The sequence below is a fragment of the Bos taurus genome, chromosome 1 (assembly GCF_002263795.3).
Source record: "Bos taurus isolate L1 Dominette 01449 registration number 42190680 breed Hereford chromosome 1, ARS-UCD2.0, whole genome shotgun sequence".
NCBI lineage: Eukaryota > Metazoa > Chordata > Mammalia > Artiodactyla > Bovidae > Bos > Bos taurus.
Genome location: NC_037328.1, coordinates 138548852 through 138574604, shown reverse-complemented (window position 1 = coordinate 138574604; position 25753 = coordinate 138548852). Strand labels below are relative to the sequence as shown.

Here is a 25753-nt window from a genome sequence, read left to right as displayed (position 1 = left end):
CAACAAACTGGAAAATTCATAAAGAGATGGGAATACCAGACCACCTTACCTGCCTCCTGAGAAATCTATATGCAGGTCAAGAGGCAATAGTTAGTCCCGGACAAGGAACAATGGACTAGTTCCAAATTGGGAAAGGAGTACGTTGAGTCCGTATATTATCACCCTGCTTATTTAACTTATATGCAGAGTACATCTTGTGAAATGCCAGGCTGTATGAAGCACAAGCTGGAATCAAAATTGCTGGGAGAAATATTGATAATCTCAGATATGCAGATGACAGCACCCTTAAGGCAGAAAGTGAAGAGGAACTAAAAAGCCTCTTGATGAAAGTGAAAGAGGAGAGTGAAAAAGTTGCCTTAAAACTCAACATTCAGAAAGCAAAGATCCTGGCATCTGGTCCCAACACTTCATGGCAAATAGATGGGGAAAAAATGGAAACAGTGAGAGACTTTATTTTCCTGGGCTCCAAAATCACTTCAGATGGTGACTGCAGCCATGAAATTAAAAGACGCTAACTCCTTGGAAGAAAAGCTATGATCAGCTTTCTAGACAGCATATTAAAAAGCAGAGACATTACTTTGCTGACAAAGGTCCGTCTAGTAAAGGCTATGGTTTTTCCAGTAGTCATGTATGGATGTGAGATTTGGATCATAAAGAAAGCTGAGCACTGAAGAATTGATACTTTTGAACTGTGGTGTTGGAGAAGACTCTTGAGTGTCCCTTGCACTGCAAGGAGATCAAACCAGTCCATCCTAAAGGAATAAGTCCTGAATATTCATTAGAAGGACTGATGCTGAAGCTGAAACTTCAGTACTTTGGCCACCTGATGTGAAGAACTGACTCATTGGAAAAGACCCTTTTGCTGGGAAAGATTGAAGGCAGGAGGAGAGGTAGATGACAGAGGATGAGGCATCACCAACTTGATGGACATGAGTTTGAGCAAGCTCTGGGAGTTGGTGATGGACAGGGAAGCCTGGCGTGCTGCAGTCCCTGGGGAATCAGACACGACTGAGCAACTGAATGAAGTGAACTTGGACAACTGGGGAAACTTAAGTGGACTGGAGAATTAGATGACAGTAATGTATCAGTGGTAATTTTGTGATTTTTATTGTTGGCCTGTGGTTATGTAAGAGAGTGTCTTTATCTGTAAGGAATACACACACAGTCTTTATTTGTAAAGAATACACACAAAATACAGGAGAAAGGAACATCAGGTCGGCAAAAAGGCTAGAGTCCAAAAAAGGGTTCTTTGAACTACACCTGTAACTCTTCTGTAAGTTTGAGATTGCTTCCAACTTAAATAATATTTAGAATGTGAGCACATTTTTGTGTGCCATCCTTGAACTGATTTTCTGGTGGCTCAGGTAAGTTGGTAAAGAATCTGCCTTCAGTGCTGGAGACTAGGGTTCTATCCCTGCATTGGGAAGATTCCCCTGGAGAAGGAATGGCAACCCACTCCAGTATTCTTGCCTGGAGAATCCCATAGACAGTGGAGCCTGGCGGTCTACAGTCCATGGGGTTGCAAAGAGTTGGACACGACTGAGGGACTAACACTAAAGAACTGCATTGACATAGTCCTTTTCTTTACAGCCCTGGGAGAAAGAGAGGGCACACAGAGCAACCAGTAGTTGATGGGAAAGTAGATAGATGTGATAAATATATTGTTTACAAATAATAATTAAACATGAGAAGAGGCTAGTGAAGAAGTTTGGAGGATGAGAAACAGGGCTGGAGGAGACAGGAGAGAGAGTAAGCATAGTGCTCCCCGAAAGACGCTCTTTCGGCTGGAAAATCAACCAAATACATACTGGGGGGTTCTCCAGGCAGCTGGAGCTTCTTTAGAACCATGGGAGGCTTCGTGCAACTCCCCGAGTCTGCCACTGTCTCAACAGGATGGTGATCCACCCAAAGAGCACCCGCCTGCAAGCAAAGCATCTGGACTAAGATGATATTTCAGTTCAGTTCAGTTCAGTCGCTCAGTCGTGTCCAACTCTTTATGACCCCATGAATCGCAGCACGCCAGGCCTCCCTGTCCATCACCAACTCCCGGAGTTCACTCAGATTCATGTCCATCGAGTCAGTGATGCCATCCAGCCATCTCATCCTCTGTCATCCCCTTCTCCTCTTGCCCCCAATCCCTCACAGCATCAGAGTCTTTTCCAATGAGACAACTCTTTGCATGAGGTGGCCAAAGTACTGGAGTTTCAGCTTTAGCATCATTCCTTCCAAAGAAATCCCAGGGCTGATCTCCTTCAGAATGGACTGGTTGGATCTCCTTGCAGTCCAAGGGACTCTCAAGAGTCTTCTCCAACACCACAGTTCAAAAGCATCAATTCTTCGGTGCTCAGCCTTCTTCACAGTCCAACTCTCACATCCATACATGACCACAGGAAAAACCATAGCCTTGACTAGATGAACCTTTGTTGGCAAAGTAATGTCTCTGCTTTTGAATACGCTATCTAGGTTGGTCATAACTTTCCTTCCAAGGAGTAAGCAAGTGAAGCATCTGGACTAAGATGATATTTAGGATCCCTTCATCAAGGCTGTATATTGTCACCCTGTTTATTTAACTTATATGCAGAGGACATCATGAGAAACGCTGGACTGGAAGAGACACGAACTGGAATCAAGATTTCCAGGAGAAATATCAATAACCTCAGATATGCAGATGACACCACCCTTAAGGCAGAAAGTGAAGAGGAACTAAAAGCCTCTTGATGAAAGTGAAAGAGGAGAGTGAAAAAGTTGGCTTAAAGCTCAATATTCAGAAAATGAAGATCATGGCATCTGGTCCCATCACTTCATGGGAAATAGATGGGGAAACAGTGGAAACAGTGTCAGACTTTATTTTTGGGGGCTCCAAAATCACTGCAGATGGTGACTGCAGCCATGAAATTAAAAGATGCTTACTCCTTGGAAGAAACCTTATGACCAACTAGAGAGCATATTGAAAAGCAGAGACATTACTTTGCCAACAAAGGTCAAGGCTATGGTTTTTCCTGTGGTCATGTATGGATGTGAGAGTTGGACTGTGAAGAAGGCTGAGCGCCGAAGAATTGATGCTTTTGAACTGTGGTGTTGGAGAAGACTCTTGAGAGTCCCTTGGACTGAAAGGAGATCCAACCAGTCCATTCTGAAGGAGATCAGCCCTGGGATTTCTTTGGAAGGAATGATGCTAAAGCTGAAACTCCAGTACTTTGGCCACCTCATGTGAAGAGTTGTCTCATTGGAAAAGACTCTGATGCTGGGAGGGATTAGGGGCAGGAGGAGAAGGGGACGACAGAGTATGAGATGGCTGGATGGCATCGCTGACTCGATGGATGTGAGTTTGGGTGAACTCCAGGAATTGGTGATGGACAGGGAGGCCTGGCGTGCTGCCATTCATGGGGTCGCAAAGAGTCGGACACGACTGAGCGACTGATCTGATCTGAAACACTTAAAATGCTTTGAACAAGAGGATAAAATTGATTAAGGATATGAAGCATGGGACAAAACAGATGAAAAAGAATTAAAATACACTTTTTTTCATTTGAGAATAAAGTTCTTTTTACTTGAGTTATCCACCTAACTAAAGGGATAGTTCCTCCGTTTGATAAAACTAACCCCCCTTTCCCCCTTAAACAACACAGGAAACACTCCCTTCCCTTTTCAAATCTTAGATAATAGCAGGAAAGACCCCTGAAATAGAATATTCTGTTTTGTGATTCCTAGAACACATCATTGCAGGAATATTACAGCCTGTTTTCTGAGTGTCAGAGTAGATTTATGGTGCAATCTTACAACATGTAAATCTTAAAGCACCTGTGACTTTTCTTTTGGCATTTGTTTATGGCAGGCCTGATTTTGTTATTGACCCACAATTTATTTGGAATAAATAAATTTACAAACACAGAAATGTTTACCACATATTTTTGTTACAAGTTTTTAACAATTGTACTGTGGTCGGATAACAAGATCTCGTATAAAAATCAGTATTTGAAAAGTGTAGTAACTTGAATTGTTGTCTAGTATATGGTCAGTTTTTTGTAAATGTTACATGAGAGTCTGGAGAGAATGTGGTTGCTATAATCATCAGATGGGAGAGGGTCCTATATATACCTATTAAATCTAGCTTAATAAGTGTATTCAGATTTTCTGTTACTAATTTTTTCCAATGCTTTCGTATATCAATAACTGAAATCCTACATTATGAGAATGTATTTGACAATTTCTCCCTGTACTGCTTGATGAATTTTTTTTTTTTTGGCTTTGGCTTATTTTGCAGCATGTAGACTCTTTAGACACACGGGATCTTAATTCCTCAACCAGGGATCGCACCGAGTCCCCTACATTGCAAGACAGATTCTTAACCACTGGAGCATCCGGGAAGTCCTGCACTTGATGTATTTTTATTCTACTTTATTAGATGCATGCAGATTTAGAATTTTCATTTCTTCCTGGTGGATTAAACTGTTTTCATTATCTAGTGGCATTCTTTATTCTATTAAGGCTTTTTTTCCCCTTAAATCTATTTTGTCTCATAAAACATATATACTAATGCAGATTTCTTTTGGTTTTTATTTGCCTGGCATATCTTTTATTTTTAGATTTGCTTACTCTCAACCTTTCAATGCTCTATATTTTAGTTGTGTTTCATAAATTATACCTAGATGGATTTTTCTTTTTAGACAGTGAGTTTATGCATCAACATTTGCTGGAGGATGTTTAGATCACAAATAAAATAGCCCTTCCAGGAATGGTTAGCTGTAACCGGGTACCCAACAAGAACCTATTGCACCACCATATTCATAAAGGGCCTGAAACCACACATCCCATCTAGGGGTGTCATGTGTTGCCCAAGCATGTGAAGTGGTCATCTGTCTCTGCCCACCAGATTCAGAGACGGACATTGGAAATACTAGACATGGAGAGAAGTGGTACAAAATCCACCTTTCATAAAGGTTCCTGGTACTTGTTAGCACCAATGACCATTAAGACAATGGTATTAAAGGGAGAGCTTATGGCACTCTTTTATTCCTGTGGGGCCTCATACATATTTAATGTGCAGGATTTTCTTATGTTCTTTAAAATCATTTTTCAAGGTTTCCTTAAACTGTGTCTAAAGAATAATCTGTGTCTCTTAATGTTTTCTGTTAAACTCAGTTTCTCTCTACAAAACTACTTTTTCTTAAATCCCACTGGGCCACCAGTCTTTTTATGTCACCCCCCACCCCCCAAATTCGGGAGCTTCCCTGGTGGCTCAGACAGGAAAGCATCTGTCTACAATGCAGAAGACCCGGGTTCGATCCCTGGGTCAGGAAGATCCCCGGAGAAGGAAATGGCAATCCACTCTAGTACTATTGCCTGGAAAATCCCATGGACAGAGGAACCTGGTAGGCTACAGTCCATGGTATCCCAAAGAGTCGGACACAACTGAGCAACTTCACTTCACTTCACCCCCAAATTCAGCTAGAAAAGATAAAAGTATTTAAAAGAGTGTCTCAACTGGCGGCAGAACAACAAAATTACTTGAAGCTCCCAGTTGAACTGAAGTAGGATTACTGTGTCATTCACCACTGGGGAAGCAACAATAATGGACACGAGAGTAAAACAATGGTTATCAGGTTCCTGGTAGGCGACAGGTACTCTGCTTAAATGTGTGTGTGTATGTGTGTGTGTGTGTATGTGTGTGTGTGCACGCTCAGTCATTCAGTCATGTCCAACTCTTTGTGACCCCATGGACTGTAGCCCGCCAGGCTCCTCTGTCCATGGAATTTTTCCAGGCAAGAATAGTGAAGTGGGTTGCCATTTCCTACTCCAGGGGATCTTCCCAACCCAGGGATCAAACCTGCCATCACCTGTTTCCTAAATTGGCAGGCAGATTCTTCACCACCGCGCCACCTGTGTGTGTGTAAATACCACTTAAATATGAAAAGCCCAAGGCTCAGAGAGGTTAAGGAACTGGCATGAGGTCATGCAGCCTGTGAAAGGGAGAGCCAGGATCCAACTCTGATCTCTCTGAATCCGACGTCCATATCCTAGTGATGAAAAGAATGAGTACTGGAGTGAAACTGCTGGGACTCACATTCCAGCTCCACCACTTTAAAGTTAGGTGCTGGTGGGCAGGTTACATGATACCCTCTCCATGTATATATATACACTCAGTATCTCAGTTTCTTCATCTGTAAAATGGAAATGACAATAATGTCTATCTACACTGTTGTTATGAAGATTTAAAGGGATGATCTGAGATGATGCTCAGAATGGAGCCTGGCACACAGAGAAAGTGCAGGAACTGTTAGTATGGTTTCAGGGGACATTTGGGGCTTCTTTATCATCAGCGGTTAATATTAATAATCACATTCTAAGGTTTCTTTAATGTTGTGTTCATGTGGCTCTCGCCCACGTCTTTGCGCATCCTCCACACCCGCCAGGCACCTCACTGGTCTCCCGCTGCTCCCACACACGTCCTCCAGCTGTTACAGCTCAAGTGAGATGGTGCCTCCGCCTCTTCCACAAGGTATCCCTGATTTTCCCAACCAGGAACTTTCATGAGACACTATTTGATGGCACCTGGTGGCCGTCTAGGTCATTTCTTCATTCCCCAAGTCTTTCCTGAGCACCTACTGAATGCCTGGTCCTGTCCTAGGTGCTGAGTCCCTCCTTTATGGAATTTGTATGCTAATTAGGGAAGTAGGGAGAGGCCAACAGCAAACATACACACAAAAAGATGGAAGAAAAATACCAAAAGTAATATGTGCTGTGCAAATAGTTCAGGTTGTGTGATCCTGTGGAACAACTGGATGGATCTCTTAGACTCGGTGGGGAAGGATGGTTTCTCCAAGAAGGTGATATTTAAGCTGAGATCTGAATGGCAAGAAGGAGGCAGCAATATAAAGATCAAAGGGAGAAGCATTTTAGGGAAGAGGGAACAGCTTGTGCACAGACCCAGAGGTGGGAATAAGCGTGGGTTGTTTTTAAGGAACAGAAAGGAGGTAGGTGTGACTGGAACCTAATGGCTAAGGCAGACTGTGGACAAGACAGAGCAGGTTGGTGGAGGAAGGCAGGAGGCAGATTATGCACAGCCTGATAAATGAGAGTAGGGAAGGGACCAGACCCTAATGTTATAGGAGTCTGAGACAGTGAAGTGATGGGATCTGACTGTGGTTTGGTACATGTCAGCAAGGAAAGTATGAATTTCTGGGAGTGGTTGAGGTGACTACAGATGTGAAGTGTCTTGGGTTCGGTTCTGATTATCTCTTAGCAAAGGTGGGAAACCTACACAAGCTGGAGGATGTGGGGCCCTAGGGCCGCCAGTCTCTCCAGCACTTGAAGTTCCAAGACCTGTGTTTGAGTTCAAGTTCCATTAACCACTAGCTGTGTGAGTTTGTGAAAGCCAACATACTTATTGTCATCTGTAAAATGGAGATGAACATTCAATGTGTTGCTTAGTTTACAAGGGTCATTTGAGAGAATAAATGTAAAAGCATTGTGTAAGCTCTGACTTAATATAAAAATGTAAGTTAAAATTTAAGGTGCATATATCTTGCATTGTAATTACAAGTCTGTAAACTAGATCAGGATCAGTTACTTCTTTTTATCTGTCATAATACCTAACCCAGTTCTATGTCTTCTAGGGATTACAAGATTGTACAACACTGTACAATAAAAGCTTAAAAAAATAAATGAAAGCATTTGTGATTAATGCCTTCAGTTATTGTTAGCATTACTATCATTATTGTCTAGCAGTAATGCATTTAAGATTCTGGGGAAAAAGAACTGATTTTTCTTTTCACCAAATTCATTAAAATGAAGAGTAAAGAAACATTTCTTCAGTTAAAGTTATAAAAATATTTATACTTGCCCCTTAGTATCCTTGGGCTCTGCATCTGTGGCTTCAACCAACTGGGGATCAAAAATATTTGAAAAAGAAATTCTAGAAAGTTCCAAAAAGCAAAACTTGAATTTGCTGCAAGCCAGCAACAATTTTCATAGCATTTACATTGTATTTACAAGTATTTACATGGCATTTACATTGTATTATGTACTGTAAGTAATCTAGAGAAGATATGTGCATGCTGCTGCTGCTGCTAAGTCGCTTCAGTCGTGTCCGACTTTGTGCGACCCCATAGATGGCAGCCGACCAGGCTCCCCCGTCCCTGGGATTCTCCAGGCAAGAACACTGGAGTGGGTTGCCATTTCCTTCTCCAATGCATGAAAGTGAAAAATGAAAGTGAAGTCACTCAGTCGTGTCCGACTCTTCGCTACCCCATGGACTACAGCCTACCAGGCTCCTCCATCCATGGGATTTTCCAGGCAAGAGTACTGGAGTGGGGTGCCATTGTCCTCTCCATGATATGTGCATAGGTTATATGCAAATACTATGCCATTTTATAAAAGGGACTTGAGCATCCATGGTTTTGGTATTTGCAAGGGGTCCTGAATGAATGCCGTGCCAAAGGGACGACTGTATAATCATCAACCTAATTCATCACACATTTTTCATTAAAAAAATTTTTTTTATACTTATTTATTTATTTGGCTGCTCCGGGTCTTAGTTGCATCATGTGGGACCTAGTTGTCTCACCATGGATCAACCAGTCCTCCTTCACTGAGAGCACAGTGTGTGGGATCTAGTTCCCTGTGGAGGGATCAAACCTGGGTCCCCTGCCTTGTGAGCATGGAGTCTCAGTCACCAGGACCACCAGGAAAGTCGCTAATTAATGATTTTAAAAAGCATGATATCCAAAAAAAAACACAAACATGGTATCCATGGAGGATTGGTTCCAGGAAATGTGCCTGCCCTCTGCAGATACCAAAATCCATGGGTGCTCAAGTCCCTTGTATAAAATGGCAGTGCAGTCACCCTTGGTATCCACAGGTTCCACACCCCCAGCTTCAACCACCTGTGGACACACAGGGCTGACTGTACAGTTTCTCAGTGTGTAACTTTTCTTGCTCTTTCCTGACTTGCCTGGCAGATCCGCTGTGCAGAAGCTGGGAGCGGAGGTGTTTGAGGAGGTCTACAGTTACCTCAAGAGAGCAAGGCAGCAGGGAGCCAGCGAGGCAGAGGTCTGGGCAGCTCTGGAAACAGTGGTACCTCGAGCCAGTGACTGTTTTGAGGTTGACCAACTACTCTACTTTGAGGAGCAGTTGCTGATCACCAGGGCAGAAGGGGTCACTCTTCCCCAGAACCATCATGAAGCAACTGTCAGAAGCAAGCAGGTCCCAGTGGACAAGGCGCCTGTGAAAATCCATCAGCACTGTCGCTGACGTCTGTTCTGGGACCTGGGTGCAGAGCAGCGGTCTCTACCTTCAATCCCTTGTCAATCTCCTTCAGAGAGTAGTCAGCTTGGGCCTTAGTGTTGTCAGGTCTATACTGTGAGACAGGCACATGGATCGGCTTGTCTTCCTGAAGAGTAGTCCTGCTCTAGTGCCTTTGGGTCTCCAGCAGGGTTGGCTCACCCTGGCCTTGGCCTGGGAGAGGGCACGTGCTCTTCACATTTCCACTCAGTGCCGACTGCTCTGAGCCTCCAGGGACTGTGGGCAGCCTGCTCCTGAGGGGGGTTGGTCCCCAGCCTCTGACGTGCTGAGCTGCTTCTCAGGGGCCAGAGGTACCTGTCTCAGGTTGCCAGCTTTCGGCCCACTTTACCCTTGAATGCCTAGCAAGCAAGAAGTGCACATGTGTAAAGAGAGAGTGAGTCCTTTCTGTGATGTATTCCCCAAACTCATCCAAGGAGTATTAACGACTTTTATTCGTGGCTATAAAATCAATCACCTATTTTTCTCTTGTCCTATCCAGAAGTATCTTGTTGAACATAGCACATCCATCTAAGGATAATTACTACGTAGAGGAGCTAAGACTTTACTTGTTGCCTATTATTGTCCAGTGCTGTGCTCATTACTATAAGAATCTTACTTCATCAAATCTTTTCACCAGAGAAAGAGAGAGAGTGAGAGAGTCCTAGTCATGTGGGTTGGAGTCCTAACCTGGATTTTGGCCAGGTTCAAGTCCCTGATACTCTGTCTGGTGTCAATTTTATTTTTAGTCCAGTCACAAGAACTCAAGAGGGGCAGAGGGGAAATTTCCTCCTCCCTGACACTTGGGTGAGTTTTTGGGTCAGAAGAGGAAATAGGTAGATTTTTAACTATTTCACATGTAAAACATGTCCAGGGAACATCACCCTGCATTTAAGAACATACTGGAGTGCCGGGAGCCGGTGAGGCATTCCGCTCGTGACAAAGGTCATGAGGAAGGAGGCTCGGCATACGCAAAGGCGGGATCGAGCCTCAGGAGTCCGCCCGGATATTCTCGAGCATTTCCCCCCCCAAAAAACCAGAGTCTGCCTACTTTATTGCTTTGTGCTCTCACCTCTGACTTTACTGGGGGCTGTCCCCTACCACCATCTTGCTCTCTCTCTGTCAAAGAGTTAACTTACAGCTCCAATTAATAAAGTTCCTGGGCAATTAGGAGTGTTTAAATCCAAACCCCTCAGATGGCTCTCTAACTCGCCTGACAAGTTTACCCGGACTCCTGCAGCTACGCATACGATTGTTTACAGTCTCCCAGCCTCCAGAGGCACGGGAAGTTTAAGATATTCAAATAGCTTACAGCCTCTCAGAGAGTTAGAAACTGTCAGAATAAACTAGTAAAGGATTTCATTGATGAGTCAATGCTTGTTGCCAAGTTTTCACATCCCCTGAATTGTATCCTTGAATGTGTATTAATTAATAGTTGGCATATAGAAAAAATAAGTACTGGCCTTGGTGTTAGTAACTTTAGACCCTTAAGGTAATAAATTCTTTCCTTTGTTGTAAACCCATTACACATCCGCCCTATAGGAATGCAATTTTATCTTTGGAAGATGGCACCAAACCTTAAAATAATTACTCTCAGAGAAAATAAGTCTTTGTTGATAAGTCCTTGTCAAGAGTCATAAAATGTTAGTAGGCCTTCTGGCCAGAAGATGATGTAAATCACCTAAACCATTTGTATACGATAAATTTGCAGGAAAGAAACCCTGGTTTTTGATAAGAACCAAAGACTGCTGACTTTGCATCCCCTATTATCCTCTATGTGTAACTTAGGGTATAAAAGCCCCTGTTAAAAATAAAGCTATGGGCCTTGCTCACCAATGCTTGGTCTCCCCATGTCATTCTTTCCTTTAACTTCTGGCTGAAGTCTCCATCTGGAGCGTGGATATCCTCTGCGACCACTTATTTGCCTGGGCTTCTAAGACCCACTCGAGAAGGTGTCTAAGGTGGGGCACCTTCCGCTATTCGAGAGGGCGCCTGCGGCCTCCGTGGTCAGAGCTAACCTGGTGTCACGGGTTATATTGATTTTCCGCGTAAACCAAGCTACTCAGCCTCTTTTCTCCACTGAATTTTCCTACTGAGCTATCCTCATTCTATTACTCTTTATATCTCTAATTACCATTTGAATAGGTCGCCGACGCCGTCTCCCCTTCGAATACCCTGGATCAGCCGGGGCTGGTCCTCGGCACTGGAGGAGGGAAAAGACTGCCTTTACCCTCTTACCAGATGGAGCGGCTAGTGGTGGCTGCACGGCGCTGGAGTGGTTGACAGGAGATACCCCACGGCCAAGGTCAGGAGCAATGGCTGTGCTTTGCTGGAGCAGCCGTGAAGAGATACCCCACGTCTAAGGTAAGAGAAACCCCAGTAAGACAGTAGGCACTGAGAAAGGGCATCAGAGGGCAGACAGACTGAGACCACAATCACAGAAACCTAGCCAATCTGATCACACAGACCACAGCCTTGTCTAACTCAATGAAACTAAACCATGCCATGTAGGGCCACCCAAGACAGATGGGTCATGGTGGAGAGTTCTGACAAAATGTGGTCCACTGGAGAAGGGAATGGCAAACCACTTCAGTATTCTTGCATTGAGAACCCCATGAACAGTATGATGGGCAAACAGTGGAAACAGTGGCTGACTTTATTTTGGGGGGCTCTAAAATCACTGCAGATGATGACTGTAGCCATGAAATTAAAAGACACTTACTCCTTGGAAGGAAAGTTATGACCAACCTAGACAGCATATTAAAAAGCAGAGACATAACTTTGTCAACAAAGGTCCATGTCGTCAAGGTATGGTTTTTCCAGTGGTCATGTATGGATGTGAGAGTAGGACCATAAAGAAAGCTGAGCGCCGAAGAATTGATGCTTTTGAACTGTGGTGTTGGAGAAGACTGTTGAGAGTCCCTTGGACTGCAAGGAGATCCAACCAGTCCATCCTAAGGGAGATCAGCCCTGAGTGTTCATTGGAAGGATTGATGGTAAAACTGAAACTCCAATACTTTGGCCATCTGATGTGAAGAGCTGACTCATTTGAAAAGACCCTGATGCTGGGAAAGATTGAGGGTGGGTGGAGAAGGGGACGACAGAGGATGAGATGGTTGGATGGCACCACGGACTCAATGGACATGAGTTTGGGTAAACTCCGGGAGTTGGTGATGGACAGGGAGGCCTGGTGTACTGTGGTCCATGGGGTCACAAAGACTTGGGCACGACTGAGTGACTGAACTGAACTTACCCTCTTAGGTTCTGTAGCTGGAGTCTTCAAAGTAAAGTGACCACAGACAGCACAAGAAAAAGGATACACATTTTATTTGATTTAATGTTTTTACATGACATATGTATGTGTGTGGGGGGGTGCTTTTTAGAAAGAAGTGACTGCCAAAGAAACAGGCCTGACAACTTAAACACCATTTTGACGAAAGAGCAGGGATCAATATGTGGAGATGTGACAAAACAGAGGGAAAAGAGACTTGAGCTCCAAGGGGGGTGAATTGTGGGGCCGTGACAAGGAGACACATAGAACTGGTGGCAGATAAGGGGTGAGTTAGGAGTCTGCACAGATCTGTCTCGGCACCGGTGCCCCATCTCCAGTGATAAAAATGTTATCCTTTCCCCAGTGCAGGGAGGGTGCTTTTCTCATGGGAAATGATGCTTTTAACAGAGCTCTTCCTGCATCTGCTGTTTCTTAATTACTTTCAGCTCAAAATAATCCTTATGCCAAAGTGGCATATTTGGAGGTGGCCTATTCTTGTCCCCTACAATGTCTAGGAAGACAGGTCCAGAAGGAAAACATGTTATCACCAGGATTTATGCTGTGCCCTGTATCAGCCATCACAGAAAGGAAAGATAGGAAGAAATACCATCTTGGATCAGAGCTCCACATCTTATAAAAGAAGCTCACTTTGTTTATTTTCCAACTGGTTTACTGGGAACGGCAGCACAGACTTAAAATGACTAGAAAATTCCTTTTGGATTTTACCATTGGGAAAATGCTTTGTCCCTCAGCCATACTCAGGTGGGCATTAATCACTGACCAGATTGCAAGATGGTAAGTGGAAATTGGCTGAGCAATTGGAGAGCTAGGAAGCTGCTTGTTATGAATCAGTCACAGGAATGAAGGAATAAAGAAGCCCTGCTACTGCGTGGCTTTGTAAAATACATATATATTTCAGAAATGCCAACTGACCTCTCTGCTTCCTCTTTATGCAGGGGAAATGCCACCAGCTATTCTGGGTGATATAGAAATAAGGCACACAAAGGAGAGTGATGGGAATTAATTATTTAATGTATTTGGGGCTGGGGCCAAAGGGAAAGCTCTCAGTCCATTTTTTGGGCTCAGGATAAAGGAAGCAGACAAATAGACAGCAGCTCAAGAAGGGGAGATACTCCACTCCTCTTTCACGATGGTGGGGCAACTCATGTGCCTTAACTACTGTGTCAGAAGGGAAGGGCCACCAACATGATAAAGGAGGAAAAGTGAAAAATGGAAGAGAAGAAGAAAGGGTGAGAGAGAGGCAGAGACAGAGAGAGGGGAGGGGAAAGGGACAGGAGTGGCCACACAGCAAAGAGTATTTTAAAATGATCTTCCTGGGACTTCCCTGGCAGTCTAGTGGTTAAGAATCTGCCTTCCAATACAGGGGGTGCAAGTTCAATCCTTGGTTGGGGAACTAAGATCACACATGCCTTGTGGCAAAAAAAAAAACATGAAACAGAAACAGTACTGCAACAAATTCAACAGACTTTTAAAATGGTCCACATAAAAAGATAGTGATCTTTGTTTGCATAAGGAAAACAGTTGAACTTGCTCCCAGATGATTTCCCTCATAGCTCAGTTGGTAAAGAATCTGCCTACAATGCAGGAGACCTGGGTTCGATTCATGGGTTGGAAAGATCCCCTGGAGAAGGAAATAGCAACCCACTCCAGTATTCTTGGCTGAAGAATCCCAGAGGCAGAGGAGCCTGGAAGGCTGCAGTCCATGGGGTCGCAAAGAGTCAGACACGACTTAGCAACTAAACCACCAACCACCACCCTGATGACTAGGATTCTGGACCCACTCTCACCACGTACTGTGGCCATTCCTGCCTTTGCCTGAAGATTGCCATAAAAAATAAGCAAGATAATGTCGCATGTTGAATCATGGGGAATTGCTCATGGGGCTCGTGTGCACATGCTTTATATGCTGTTAAGATGCTCTCGACTTTGGAGGAGAAATTATTAATTTTATTATTAGGCTGCCTGATTCCCCCATCATTGGAGATTCATCCCTGAAGGCCTCCTTAGGTGGTTAAGATTCTAGTACTGACATCCAAACACACCCCAAAAGTCAACACTTTTCAGCCAGCCATTTTCAGCCAGCTCTTTGACTAGGAATTTGCTTACAGTCAGTTGAGAGCTGAGAGGCTGTGAAGCAAGCACCTCTGGAAGGCCTTTGAGTGATGCCAAGGACCAGCTCCACGTCCTGCCCAGGTCTCAACACACTTCACATGCAGGAACCTACATGAGCTGCATCCCCAGTGCCCTCAGTATACTCAGCTCTCCCCCAACTTCAGAAGGAAATTCAGAAATTTAGTCCAACAAATATATCTTATGAAATAATACATCTGTAAATACTCATTAGGAGTGCTGTGCTGTGCTCAGTTGCTCAGTGGTGTCCAACTCTTTGTGATTCCATGGACTGCAGCCCACCAGGCTCCTCTGTCAATGGGGATTCTCCTGGAGCCATTAAGATTTACACAGAAAACAAAGCTTAATGCTAATAGAGTATTTGCAAAGCAGATTTATAAGTTTAGTTGGGAGACAATCATTCAGCAACTAGAGTTTTTTCGTCCCAAAATATTACGCTTTTTCCTGCTCTTAAAGATTGAATTTTTGGCTCCAGTTCACCCCTCCCTGGACCCTTGACTGCTTTTTAACTTCTTAGTTCTTCCCACTGTCATAGGAGGGGGTATTTTCCTACCCCCAGACTCTGAGTTTGGCCACAGAACTGTTCCGGCTGTATTATCACTCAGGAGCAGGAAACTTACAGGGATAGTTGGTTAAAGGGCACGATGTTTCAGTTATATGCAGTGAATAAGTTCTAGAGATTTTATGTACATAAGGACTGTAGTTAATAATACTGTATTATTGTAGACTTACAATTTGCCAAGAAATAAATCTTAAATGTTCTCACCACATACACACACACACAAAATAGTAACTATGTGAGGTGATAACATACATTAATTAGCCTGATTGTGGTAATTTCACGATGTATATGTCTAGCAAATATATCAAATCATCATGTTGTACCCCTCAAATATATACAGTTTTTCTCGGTCAATTATACCTCAATAAAGCTGGGGACACAACTGAGTGACTGAATTGAACTGAACTGAAAGCTGGGGGAAAATTCAGGCAAGAAGGAGACAAAGATCTTACAGGCATGAAGAACATGCCATCTTTTTGCACTACTAGATCATCGAGTGTGAGGGTGACCATGGCAGGTTTGAGAGGAAGGTGTGTGGCTGGTCTCCAAGACACCTCCAGTGGTCCCCCACCTCTGGTAGGTATCCTGCTCTGTCTGTGCAGCTCCCTATCATGTGGCATCACCTTGTGGTCAGGAGGATCCTGTAGAAGTCATGTATGACTTCTGACACTAGTCATAAAAGATATGGATCCCATGTTGCTTTCCCTTGGGTGCCTCACTCTGAAAGAAGCCAGCCGCTGTGTCATGAGGGCACTCGAGCAACCCCATGGCAAGATCTATGTGGCATGAAACTGAGACTTCTGCTACCAGCTCTAACTTCCAGTCATACAGTGAGCCACCTGGGAAACAAATTCTTCTGCCCTAGTCAAGCCTTCATCTGATGCAGCCCGTGCTGATTGCTGAACTAAAACAGCATGAGAAACTCTGAGCCAGAACCATCTAGCGAGCCATTCTGTAATTCCTGATCATCAGCCACCATGAGATGTGTTTATTGTTAAGTCACTACCTTTTACAGTACATTTCAGCAACAGATCACTAATACAGAAGGCAAAGTTCACATGTGAGCTGTTTTTTTTTTTAGTTTTTTTTTTTTTTTGACCATACAGCATGGCATGTGGGATCTTAGTTCCCTGACCTGATCAAACCCATGCCCCCTTCATTGGAAGCACAGAATCTTAACCTCTGCTCCACCAGGGAACTAGGTTCCTAAACACTACTCTATTTTTGGCCATGTCACACAGCTTGCAGGATCTCAGCTCTCCAAGCAGGGACTGAACCCTGGCCACGGCAGTGAATGGCCAGAACCCTAACCACTAGGCACCACAGAACTCCACACATGAGCTGTTGAGTTTACTTAGCTGAATCCCTAGAAGTGCACAGCCCCTGAGGAAGACATGGCTTTGAGCTGTAACTTGAGACTGTGTGGAGGGCAGGTTTGAAAACGTCTGAGATAAAGCAATATTAGGCCGATCCAGGTGCAAAGATGAAGCCTGATCATCATGTGATGAGTCTGGGCATCGAGGGTGGAGACCAGGAGAGGGAGCTGAGGAGTGAGGGCTGCCTGGGGTGGGCAAAGGAGCAGGATGTCAGGGAGGCTCCTAGGTTTCCAGAAGGCGGGCTGGACAGGCATTCACAGAGGTGGGGGTATCTGGGTATGCTGGATTTGAGGCATTTGTAGGGTATTCAGCGGGGAGAGGTCCAGGTATGAACCTGGAAGTATCTGAAAAATTCTGTCCTTTAACTGAAATGGACCCACCTGATGAGCTCCAGACAACACAGCTGTGGATATTTTTGATGCTGTGCCTGCAAATAATCAAGAAGAGAGCCGGCTTCTGTAGAATGCCACCTCCTTGAAGGCTGCTGGATGTAACTGCAGGTATGTGAATGCCTAAAAATTAATAATAACAGCAGCATCTAGCCCTTTCACTAAGTACTGATGGATAAACCTCAGTGGGCTCCTGCTGGCAGCTCTCTGCAGGTGGCACCTCCTTTCCCTCCCTCCTCCCATCCTATAGTCTTCAAAATCAGCGGTTCTTAATCTTGGTTCTGCATTTGAAACACCTGGCAACTTTTATGAGGCTTAAATGGGATGGTGTAAAATTTTCTGACAAATGGGGGATGCTTGCAGTCTTCTTTTGCCTAAAAAGTAAAACCAAACTCTCACCTCTCTCCCCCCATCTCCTGGACCAAAAGAGATCTTCTCTGTGAAAGCGTTTTGTGAAATGCAAAGCTTTATTCAAATGTAAATTATAACCTTTACCTTTAACTTCACGAGAAGTCAAAGAGCTTTTTAACTTTTTACTATAAAAAACATCAAACTATATATAAAGAGAATAATATAGTATGCCTTTGTTAGGGAACTATCCCTTAGCTTCAGAAATGATCAATTTGTGGCCAATCTTGATTTTATTTATAGTCTCACCATTACTCCCTCGCTGGTTAATTTTTTTATCATTCATAAATATTTCAGCATGTATCTCTAAAAGAATCTTTTTTTGTAGAAAGCCACACTACTATTACACTTAAAAGTGTTAGTCGCTCAGTTGTGTCTGACTCTTTGTGACCCCAGGGACTGTAGCCCACCAGGTTCCTGTGTCCATGGAATTCTCCAGGCAAAAATAGTGGAGTGGGTTGCCATTTCCTTATCCAACTACACTTACAACATGATCAATAATTCCTATAGATCAAATATCCACTCAGCATTCACATCTCCCCCACAGTCTTTGTTTCTTCAGATTAGGATCTAAATAATCCCTTCACTAGATATGTCTCCTCAATCTCTTTTAATGTATGGATTCTGCCCCCATCTCCTCTTCCCTTGTAATTAATTTACTGAAGAAACTAGCTCATTTCTTTTGTAAAGTTTCCTTCAGTCTAGATTGCATCATCCTGAATTAAAAAAAAAAAAAAAACCTAAACTTTATTTTTAGAAGTTTAGATTTACAGAAAAAATGTGAAGACAGTACAGAGATCCCAGATAGTTCATGCAGTCACCCCTATAATCACCATCATAACACGAGTGCATGGCACCCACAAGACATGCCACTGTTGATGCTGCTCTGGATCACCTGGCCGAGGTGCAGAGGTAACAGTGTCAGGTTTCCCCAGTTACAGAGCCCCCGCCCTACCCCATTCTGTTAGGTCCCCTGTGCTCATAGCCCACACTGGAGGAGTGGCAGTTTTACTTACCCCTTAGGGGCAGAGCCTCTATATAAATTATTTTAACTACTGAGTAGACTTGTTTCTTTTCTATTTATGTACTTTTTCATAATTTATATCAGTGTAGACCTGTGGAGATTTATTTCATCTTTGGGTTATAACCCAATAGAGCTTTATTTTCTTGCCCAGAATGTTTCAACTTTGGCTGTAGGGAGTTCTTTCAGTTGGCTCCTGTGTCCCTGCCGCTTTGACAAACTCCCATCAGTATGTCCCCCCCCCCCCCCATTATTGATTGATTGATGAATTTTCAGTGTACTTCCTAACTTTCTGGTGTCACAAGATGCTCTGAGCTCATTATCTATCCACTGTGTATATTTCCTGGCCCAGTGCTTGAATCAGTGTTTCTCCAAGGAGTCCTGGTTCCTTTTACTGGGAAATGGTAACAAATCAAGATCTGGGCACTGGGTGTGCTTGTTGCTCCCAGGGAATCACTTCATTTAGGCCCTCCCAGCTGACAAAGCAAGGATATTTGTATGTATACTAAATGTCCCTTGAATATACACTTATCCAAAAATGTTTCTGTATATAACCCTCAATATCTAAACAGATTCTTAACTGATGTCTCCAACTCTAATCCACTACTACCTGGATCACCCTAACTTCTTCCTGATATTTGAAAAATATTTTTTTTTCTTATAATATGATAACTAAATTCAAATTCAGTTTTTGGGCAAGAATATTTCATAGGTGGGACATTTTTCCATCATTTTAATGATGCTGGCAGCCATTGATGATCATTTCTTAGGCTCTCTTAATTCTTTAAAGTGTAAAAAACAGCAAAGTTTTGATTGACTTCATCTTTCTTCTCTGAATAACTGGAACCTCTATAGAAAGAAAAACCTGGTTTTTCCAGTAGTCATGTACCAATGTGAGACCATAAAGAAGGCTAAGCACTGAAGAATTGATTGCTTTTTAACTGTGGCATTGGAGAAAACTGTTGAGAATCCCTTGGACTGCAAGGAGATCTAGTCAGTCAATCCTAAAGGAAATCAGTCCTGAATATTCATTGGAAGGACTGATGCTGAAACTGAAGCTCCAATACTGTGACCACCTGATGGGAAGAGCTGACTCATTAGAAAAGACCCTGATGCTGGGAAAGATTGAAGGCAGGAGGAAAAGGGGATGACAGAGGTTGAGATGGTTGGATGGCCATCACCAACTTCGTGGACATGAGTCTGAGCAAACTCTGGGAGATAGTGAAGGACAGAGAAGCCTGACATGCTGCAGTCCATGCAAAGAGTCAGACACAGCTGGGCAACTGAACAACAACATCATCAACTATTTGGCTGCCTGAGGTAGAGCTCTCTTCTCATTTACTTAAAAATCATGAATAAGTTCCCTAAGCAGTCTCTGAGGCTGAACACTGAGCTATTTTTGCTCTTGAACTGGGAGCATATTTGGAGGCTAGTGGCTCAGCTCTCGATCTTTAGCCCCAGCTGCTGGGCAATCCGCCTCAGGAGGTGGAAAAGGAGAGGTTGGGGCAGAGACTGGGGCTCCCCCAGCAAAGGCAGAGAGCAGTTTGGAAAAGCAGGCCAGGCCGGAGGGTCTTGATGGCTTCCATATTCATCCATCCTGGAAAAGCTCTGGTCTCCAGTCATTTTCTTGTAGAGCTATTGTCTTGGTTTCATAGGTGTTCACGTTGCCATAGAAATAGCTGAATTAAAAGTCTCTTTCAAGCAGCCATTAGAGGATACAATCTCTCGAAGCCCTGGAAAAAGGCATGATCGACCCTAAATCCTCAAGGAAGCCCTTCTAGAGAGAAACCAAGTAACCTTTAGAGTGTTAAGGGTAAGGGTTAAGTTTAGGGCACAGTTTTCGGCCCTGGTTCCTTATCAGAGTCACCTCAAATGCATATAAAAAACACTTATGGGACTTTCCTGGTGGTCCAGTGGTCAAGAGTCCACCTGCCAGTGCTGGGGACGTGGTTCAACCCCTGGTCCGGGAAGATCCTACATGCCGTGGGGCAACTGAGCACGTGTGTCCCAACTACTAGCCCGTGCTCTGGAGCCTGTGCACTGCAGCGAGAGAAACCACTGCCAGAGTGGTCCCCACTCACCGCAACCAAAGAAAGCCCAAATGCAGCAGTGAAGACCCAGCACAGCCAAAAATAAACAAATAGTTAAAAAAAAAAGAAATCCACTTATGCCTCAGTGCCACTTCCAGAGATTCTGATCCCTTTGTCTGGGATGGAACCTTGGAATTAGCAGGGTTTTTTCTCTTATTATATTTTTGTTGTTGAGGTATAGTTGACATGTAATATTATATAAATTATAGGTATACAATATAGTGATTCTTAAGTTTTAAAGGTTATACTCCATTTAGTTATTATAAAATGTTTGCTATATTCTCCATGTTGTACAATATATACTTGTAGTTTACTTTATGCCTAATATTTGTACCTCATAGTCCCCTGCCCCTATATTGCCACTCCCTTTTCCCTCTCCCCACTGGTAACCACCAGTTTGTTCTCTTAAATTTGTGAGTCTGCCTCTTTTTTGTTATATTCACTAGTTTATGGTATTTTTTTTAGATTCTATATATGTGGTATCATACAGCATTTGTCTCTGTCTGACTCATTTCACTTAACACAACACCCTCCAAGTCATTCTTTTTTATGGCTGAGTAGTATCCCATTGTATTTATACCACATCTTCTTTATCCATTTGTCTGTCAGTGGACATTCTGGTTGGTCGACAATTGTAAATAATGCTTCCACGAACACTGGAGTGCATGTATCTTTTTCAATTTCAATAAGTGTTTGTTTGTCTTTGTCTTGTTTTTGGATATATACCCAGGAGTGGAATTGTTGGGTCATATGGCAGCTCTATTTTCAGTTTTTTGAGAAAACATCGTACTGTTTTCCTCAGTGGCTACACCAATTTACATTCTGGAATTGGCAGTTTTTATTAGCTTTTTGCAAAGTTTAATTGTTTAACCTTGGCAATTTCTAGACCCCTGGAAATTTCTTAAATTTTCTAGAACTCTAAGAGGGGAATGACTTATATCACACATACAGTTTCATCACTTTGATTCAATTGCCTCTGTCAGTAGATGCCATCTCTGCCATTTATTAAGAAGACTAAGCTAGGAAAGATGATCCCTCACTCCACCCCCACCCCCTACCCCAACCTACCCCATGCTGAGGCCTGGTGAGCTCCAAGTGCCAGCCTTTACACAGCTCTCTGGCCCACCCTGAACTCCAAAGATAGCTACATTTGCTGTGCCTAGCACTGTTCTGAGTGCTCTAAGTCTCTTAATATCCCCAATAGGTTGGTATGTGCCTACCTGCTCAGTATTAGGCTCTTTGCAACCCCATGGACTTCAGTCTCCCAGGCTCCTCTGTCCATGGGATTATCCTGGCAAGAATACTGGCATGGGTTACCATGCCCTCCTCCATGGGATCTTCCCCACCCAGGGGTCAAACCTGCATCTCTTGTGTCCCCTGCATTGGCAGGCAGATTCTTTACCGCTGAGCCACCTCAGTTCAGTCAGTTCAGTCACTCAGTCATGTTCGACTCTTTGCGACCCCATGAATCGCAGCACGCCAGGCCTCCCTGTCCATGACCAACTCCCGGAGTTCACTCAGACTCACGTCCATTGAGTCAGTGATGCCATCTAGCCATCTCATCCTCTGTCATCCCCTTCTCCTCCTGCCCCCAACCCCTCCCAGGATCAGAGTCTTTTCCAATGAGTCAACTCTTCGCATCAGGTGGCCAAAGTACTGGAGTTTCAGCTTTAGCATCATTCCTTCCAAAGAAATCCCAGGGCTGATCTCCTTCAGAATGGACTGGTTGGATCTCCTTGCAGTCCAAGGGACTCTCAAGAGTCTTCTCCAACACCACAGTTCAAAAGCATTAATTCTTCAGTGTTCAGCCTTCTTCACAGTCCAACTCTCACATCCATACATGACCACTGGAAAAACCATAGCCTTGACTAGACGGAACTTTGTTGGCAAAGTAATGTCTCTGCTTTTGAATACGCTATCTAGGTTGGACATAACTTTCCTTCCAAGGAGTAAGCGTCTTTTAATTTCATGGCTGCAGTCACCACCTGCAGTGATTTTGGAGCCCCCCAAAATAAAGTCTGACACTATTTCCGCTGTTTCCCCATCTATTTCCCATGAAGTGATGGGATCGGATGCCATGATCTTCATTTTCTGAATGTTGAGCTTTAAGCCAACTTTTTCACTCTCCACTTTCACTTTAATCAAGAGGCTTTTGAGTTCCTCTTCACTTTCTACCATAAGGGTGGTGTCATCTGCATATCTGAGGTTATTGATATTTTTCCCAGCAATCTTGATTCCAGCTTGTGTTTCTTCCAGTCCAGTGTTTCTCATGATGTACTCTGCATAGAAGTTAAATAAGCAGGGTGACAACATACAGCCTTGACGTACTCCTTTTCCTATTTGGAACCAGTCTATTGTTCCATGTCCAGTTCTAACTGTTGCTTCCTGACCTGCATACAAATTTCTCAAGAGGCAGGTCAGGTGGTCTGGTATTCCTATCTCTTTCAGAATTTTCCATAGTTTATTGTGATCCACACAGTCAAAGGCTTTCAGGAAGCCTAATAGGCTGGTATTCGCTCTACTTAACAGAGAGAGTTGACTGACTTTTGTTAAAGCCAGCCTGTGTCTGGGAAGGTTCTTGGGCTTTTTCTTACCACATGCTGTCATTTACAGGCTGTGACTCCAAGCCCAGCCTCTCTAGAAGCTGACTCCTCCTATCCTTTGTATAATAAATACCGACTGCTGATGAAGAGAGAACCTACATAGAATGCAGAGCCTGAAAAAAGGTGTAGAGGTTTAGGATGAGGGATCCTGAACCCCTGTTCCTCACTCAGCATCAGGCGCTGAGGAGCCTCCAGTTCTGGGGGTGGGCTGTTCCCCACCTTCCTTCCTTCAGTGGTCTGAGCCTAGAAAGCCTTGGACACTTCTACCTATGACTCTTGCTCTCTCTCCTTCCTGCGCCCACAGGGGTTTCAAACACAGCCCTTTCTGGGAAAATCTCGGGGTCTTGTCCATTCTATCCACCACTTACCGCCACCCCCAAGCCCTGACCAGAACTACAACCCCCACACCACATCCTATAATACCCATCCCAGAAAGTGACAGCGCCATCCATCCAGGCCGGAAACCCTGCCATCACGCTGGCAAAGTATCCCTCCCCACCCACTCAATCAGCTATTAAGTCCCTGCAGTACCACCCTCAGGATGGCTCTTAAACCCATCTCTGTCCCCACTGTACAGGATAGGTCGAGGCTCTGAGCCAATTCTGCTCTATTCCCTTCCACCGCAGGCCCGGGGAACCATCTAGACTAACCAGGTGTGGCTCCCAGGACGCATCCCTGTCCCTAATTAAATAAACTCTACGCAGGCAGAAAACCTCTGCGCACGACTCAGCAATCCCAACACTGGTGAAGTACCCTTAAGCTAGACTGTGACTGCAGCACTATCACGGGAGTCCTTCCGCGTCCAGAATCCCGCCACTCCTGCAGCACCCGCCCCGGCCCAGGGCCACTTTCCAGGTGTCCCACAGGTCCCGCTCTGATTGGCTGCGGCCGCTGCCGCGTCCCGCCCGAGCCCCGCAGGGATTGGCCCTGGCCGCAGGGCCCTGCAGGGATTGGTCCGTACCACCGCGCCCCGCCCCGGGCCCTGCAGAGATTGGTTCTGGTGGCCCACGGCTGCCTATCTGGGCCTTCCGCGCCACAGAGCTGGGGAAGGCAGGCCATGGCCGGTATGCGTAGGCTTGAGCTGTCGGAAGCCCTGCATCTGGGGCCGGGCTGGCGGCACGCGTGCCACGCGCTGCTCTACGCACCGGACCCAGGGCTGCTCTTTGGCCGCATTCCGCTACGCTACGCCGTGCTGGTGAGGAGGGGGCGCTCCCGGCCACCGCCCGCCCCCGCCCCGCGGCCAGGCCGCCTTGGGCGTCCCCGGCCATCCCAGCTTCCCTTTTCCACAGATGCAGATGCGCTTTGATGGGCGCCTGGGCTTCCCTGGCGGCTTCGTGGACTTGCGCGACGGCAGCTTGGAGGACGGGCTGAATCGCGAGTTGGGCGAGGAGCTGGGCGAGGCTGCGGGCGCCTTTCGTGTGGAGCGCGCTGACTACCGCAGCTCCCACGCTGGGTCCCGGCCGCGCGTGGTGGCGCACTTCTACACTAAGCTCCTGACCCTGGAGCAGCTGACTGCGGTGGAGATGGGCGCGCCTCGCGCCCGAGACCACGGGCTGGAGGTGGGGCCAGCCCAGGACCCCACCCCGCCTCCTCCAGCCCCGGAAGGCCTGTCCCAGCTTTATCCTCGTGTAGTTGGTGTCTGGGTGATTAATTACAGCCAACCTGGCCTCCCTGCAAAGATCTTGCTCTCTCTCCTCTTTACAGGCCTCTGCATTGTCTTTCTAAAACTCAGCCACCCAAATCACTCTTCTGCTACCACTTTATAATGGCAGACTTGGCACTTTAGGCCCTATTTTTTTCTTGCCTGATGTTTTTTGGAAAACTTTGGCACTTGGGCTAGGGGAGAGAGGGATAGATTGTGTATGCTAGTCAGGATCATCTAAGAGGCTTATTAAAACAGTGATTACCGACCCCACTCCCATAATTGCTCAGCTGGGGAGGGGAGAAAGACATGAGAATTTGAATTTTTCAAAAGTTCCTAAATAGTGCTAATGTGGCTGCCTTGGGTACCAAATTTTGAGAAACTGGTGTAGTGTGCGTTTTGGAGATGGGAGCCACTAAGGTGGTGTGGGAAGGGTTGGCATTTGTGAGATGTATAACACAACCTGGGTTATTTGTCTGCAAAGACCTGTGCCCTCTACGTCCCCAGAGGTGTGCATGCTCAGGCCTCATTATGTTGAACTGATAAGGGGTTAGACCTCTGATCTAGAAAGATCTGGCTAGGATAAGCTCCCTGAATTTCCAGAGTCTCCTGTCTCTTTCCTTTCCCAGGTGCTGGGCCTGGTGCGGGTGCCCCTGTATACCCTGCGGGATGGTGTGGGAGGCCTGCCTGCCTTCCTGGAGAATACCTTTATTGGAAATGCACGGGAACAGCTGCTGGAAGCCGTCCAGAACCTGGGACTGCTGGAACCTGGCTCTTTTGCACGCCTTAAGATTTCAACTCCTCCCTAGAGGCAGCCCTCCATGGACCCATGAAACCTGCCTGAGATCAGGGCCTTTGTACTGGGGAGGCAGGGAGGAAAAAGGGAATGTTTTCTCTTCTGGGCCTGGGCTTGATATATGATAACAGATTAAAAGAGTATGTAATGTGTTCTGAGCAGAGG

At 45.0% G+C, this 25753-nt stretch overlaps 2 protein-coding genes across 15 annotated transcripts in view; both read left to right on the top strand.

The window, feature by feature from the left end:
* NEK11 (NIMA related kinase 11) overlaps positions 1-18695 on the top strand; it is a 282360-nt gene extending 263665 nt beyond the window's left edge. For 7 of the 13 annotated variants that reach the window (XM_059889282.1, XM_015473593.3, XM_010801632.4 and 4 more), the window contains one exon: positions 8961-11115. In XM_059889282.1, the coding sequence (XP_059745265.1) occupies positions 8961-9252 (292 nt within the window). In that variant the 3' untranslated portion in view covers positions 9253-11115. Of the gene's footprint in view, positions 1-8960; positions 11116-11424 lie in introns of those variants that run through there. The other 6 variants (XM_015473596.3, XM_024996419.2, XM_059889273.1 and 3 more) reach the window with 5 other exon arrangements.
* A 5472-nt stretch (positions 18696-24167) lies between these two features.
* On the top strand, positions 24168-25747 carry NUDT16 (nudix hydrolase 16). 2 transcript variants are annotated; one of them, XM_005201965.4, is made up of 3 exons: positions 24168-24345; positions 24440-24709; positions 25422-25746. In XM_005201965.4, exons 1-3 carry the CDS (start codon positions 24208-24210, stop codon positions 25599-25601), a joined length of 588 nt encoding a protein of 195 aa, XP_005202022.1. In that variant the 5' UTR covers positions 24168-24207; the 3' UTR covers positions 25602-25746. The 2 variants fall into 2 exon arrangements, with proteins under 2 accessions (XP_005202022.1, NP_001069028.1); NM_001075560.1 differs by having other exon boundaries at positions 24210-24345; positions 24440-25747.
* Positions 25748-25753: the final 6 nt, after the last annotated feature.

Excerpts from the sequence above, each read along its gene's own strand:
- NUDT16 (NM_001075560.1), top strand. The coding sequence starts at position 24,217 with ATGCGTAGGCTTGAGCTGTCGGAAGCCCTGCATCTGGGGCCGGGCTGG. Across the intron at positions 24,346-24,439 it reads CGCTACGCTACGCCGTGCTG|ATGCAGATGCGCTTTGATGG; the intron begins GTGAGGAGGGGG and ends CCTTTTCCACAG.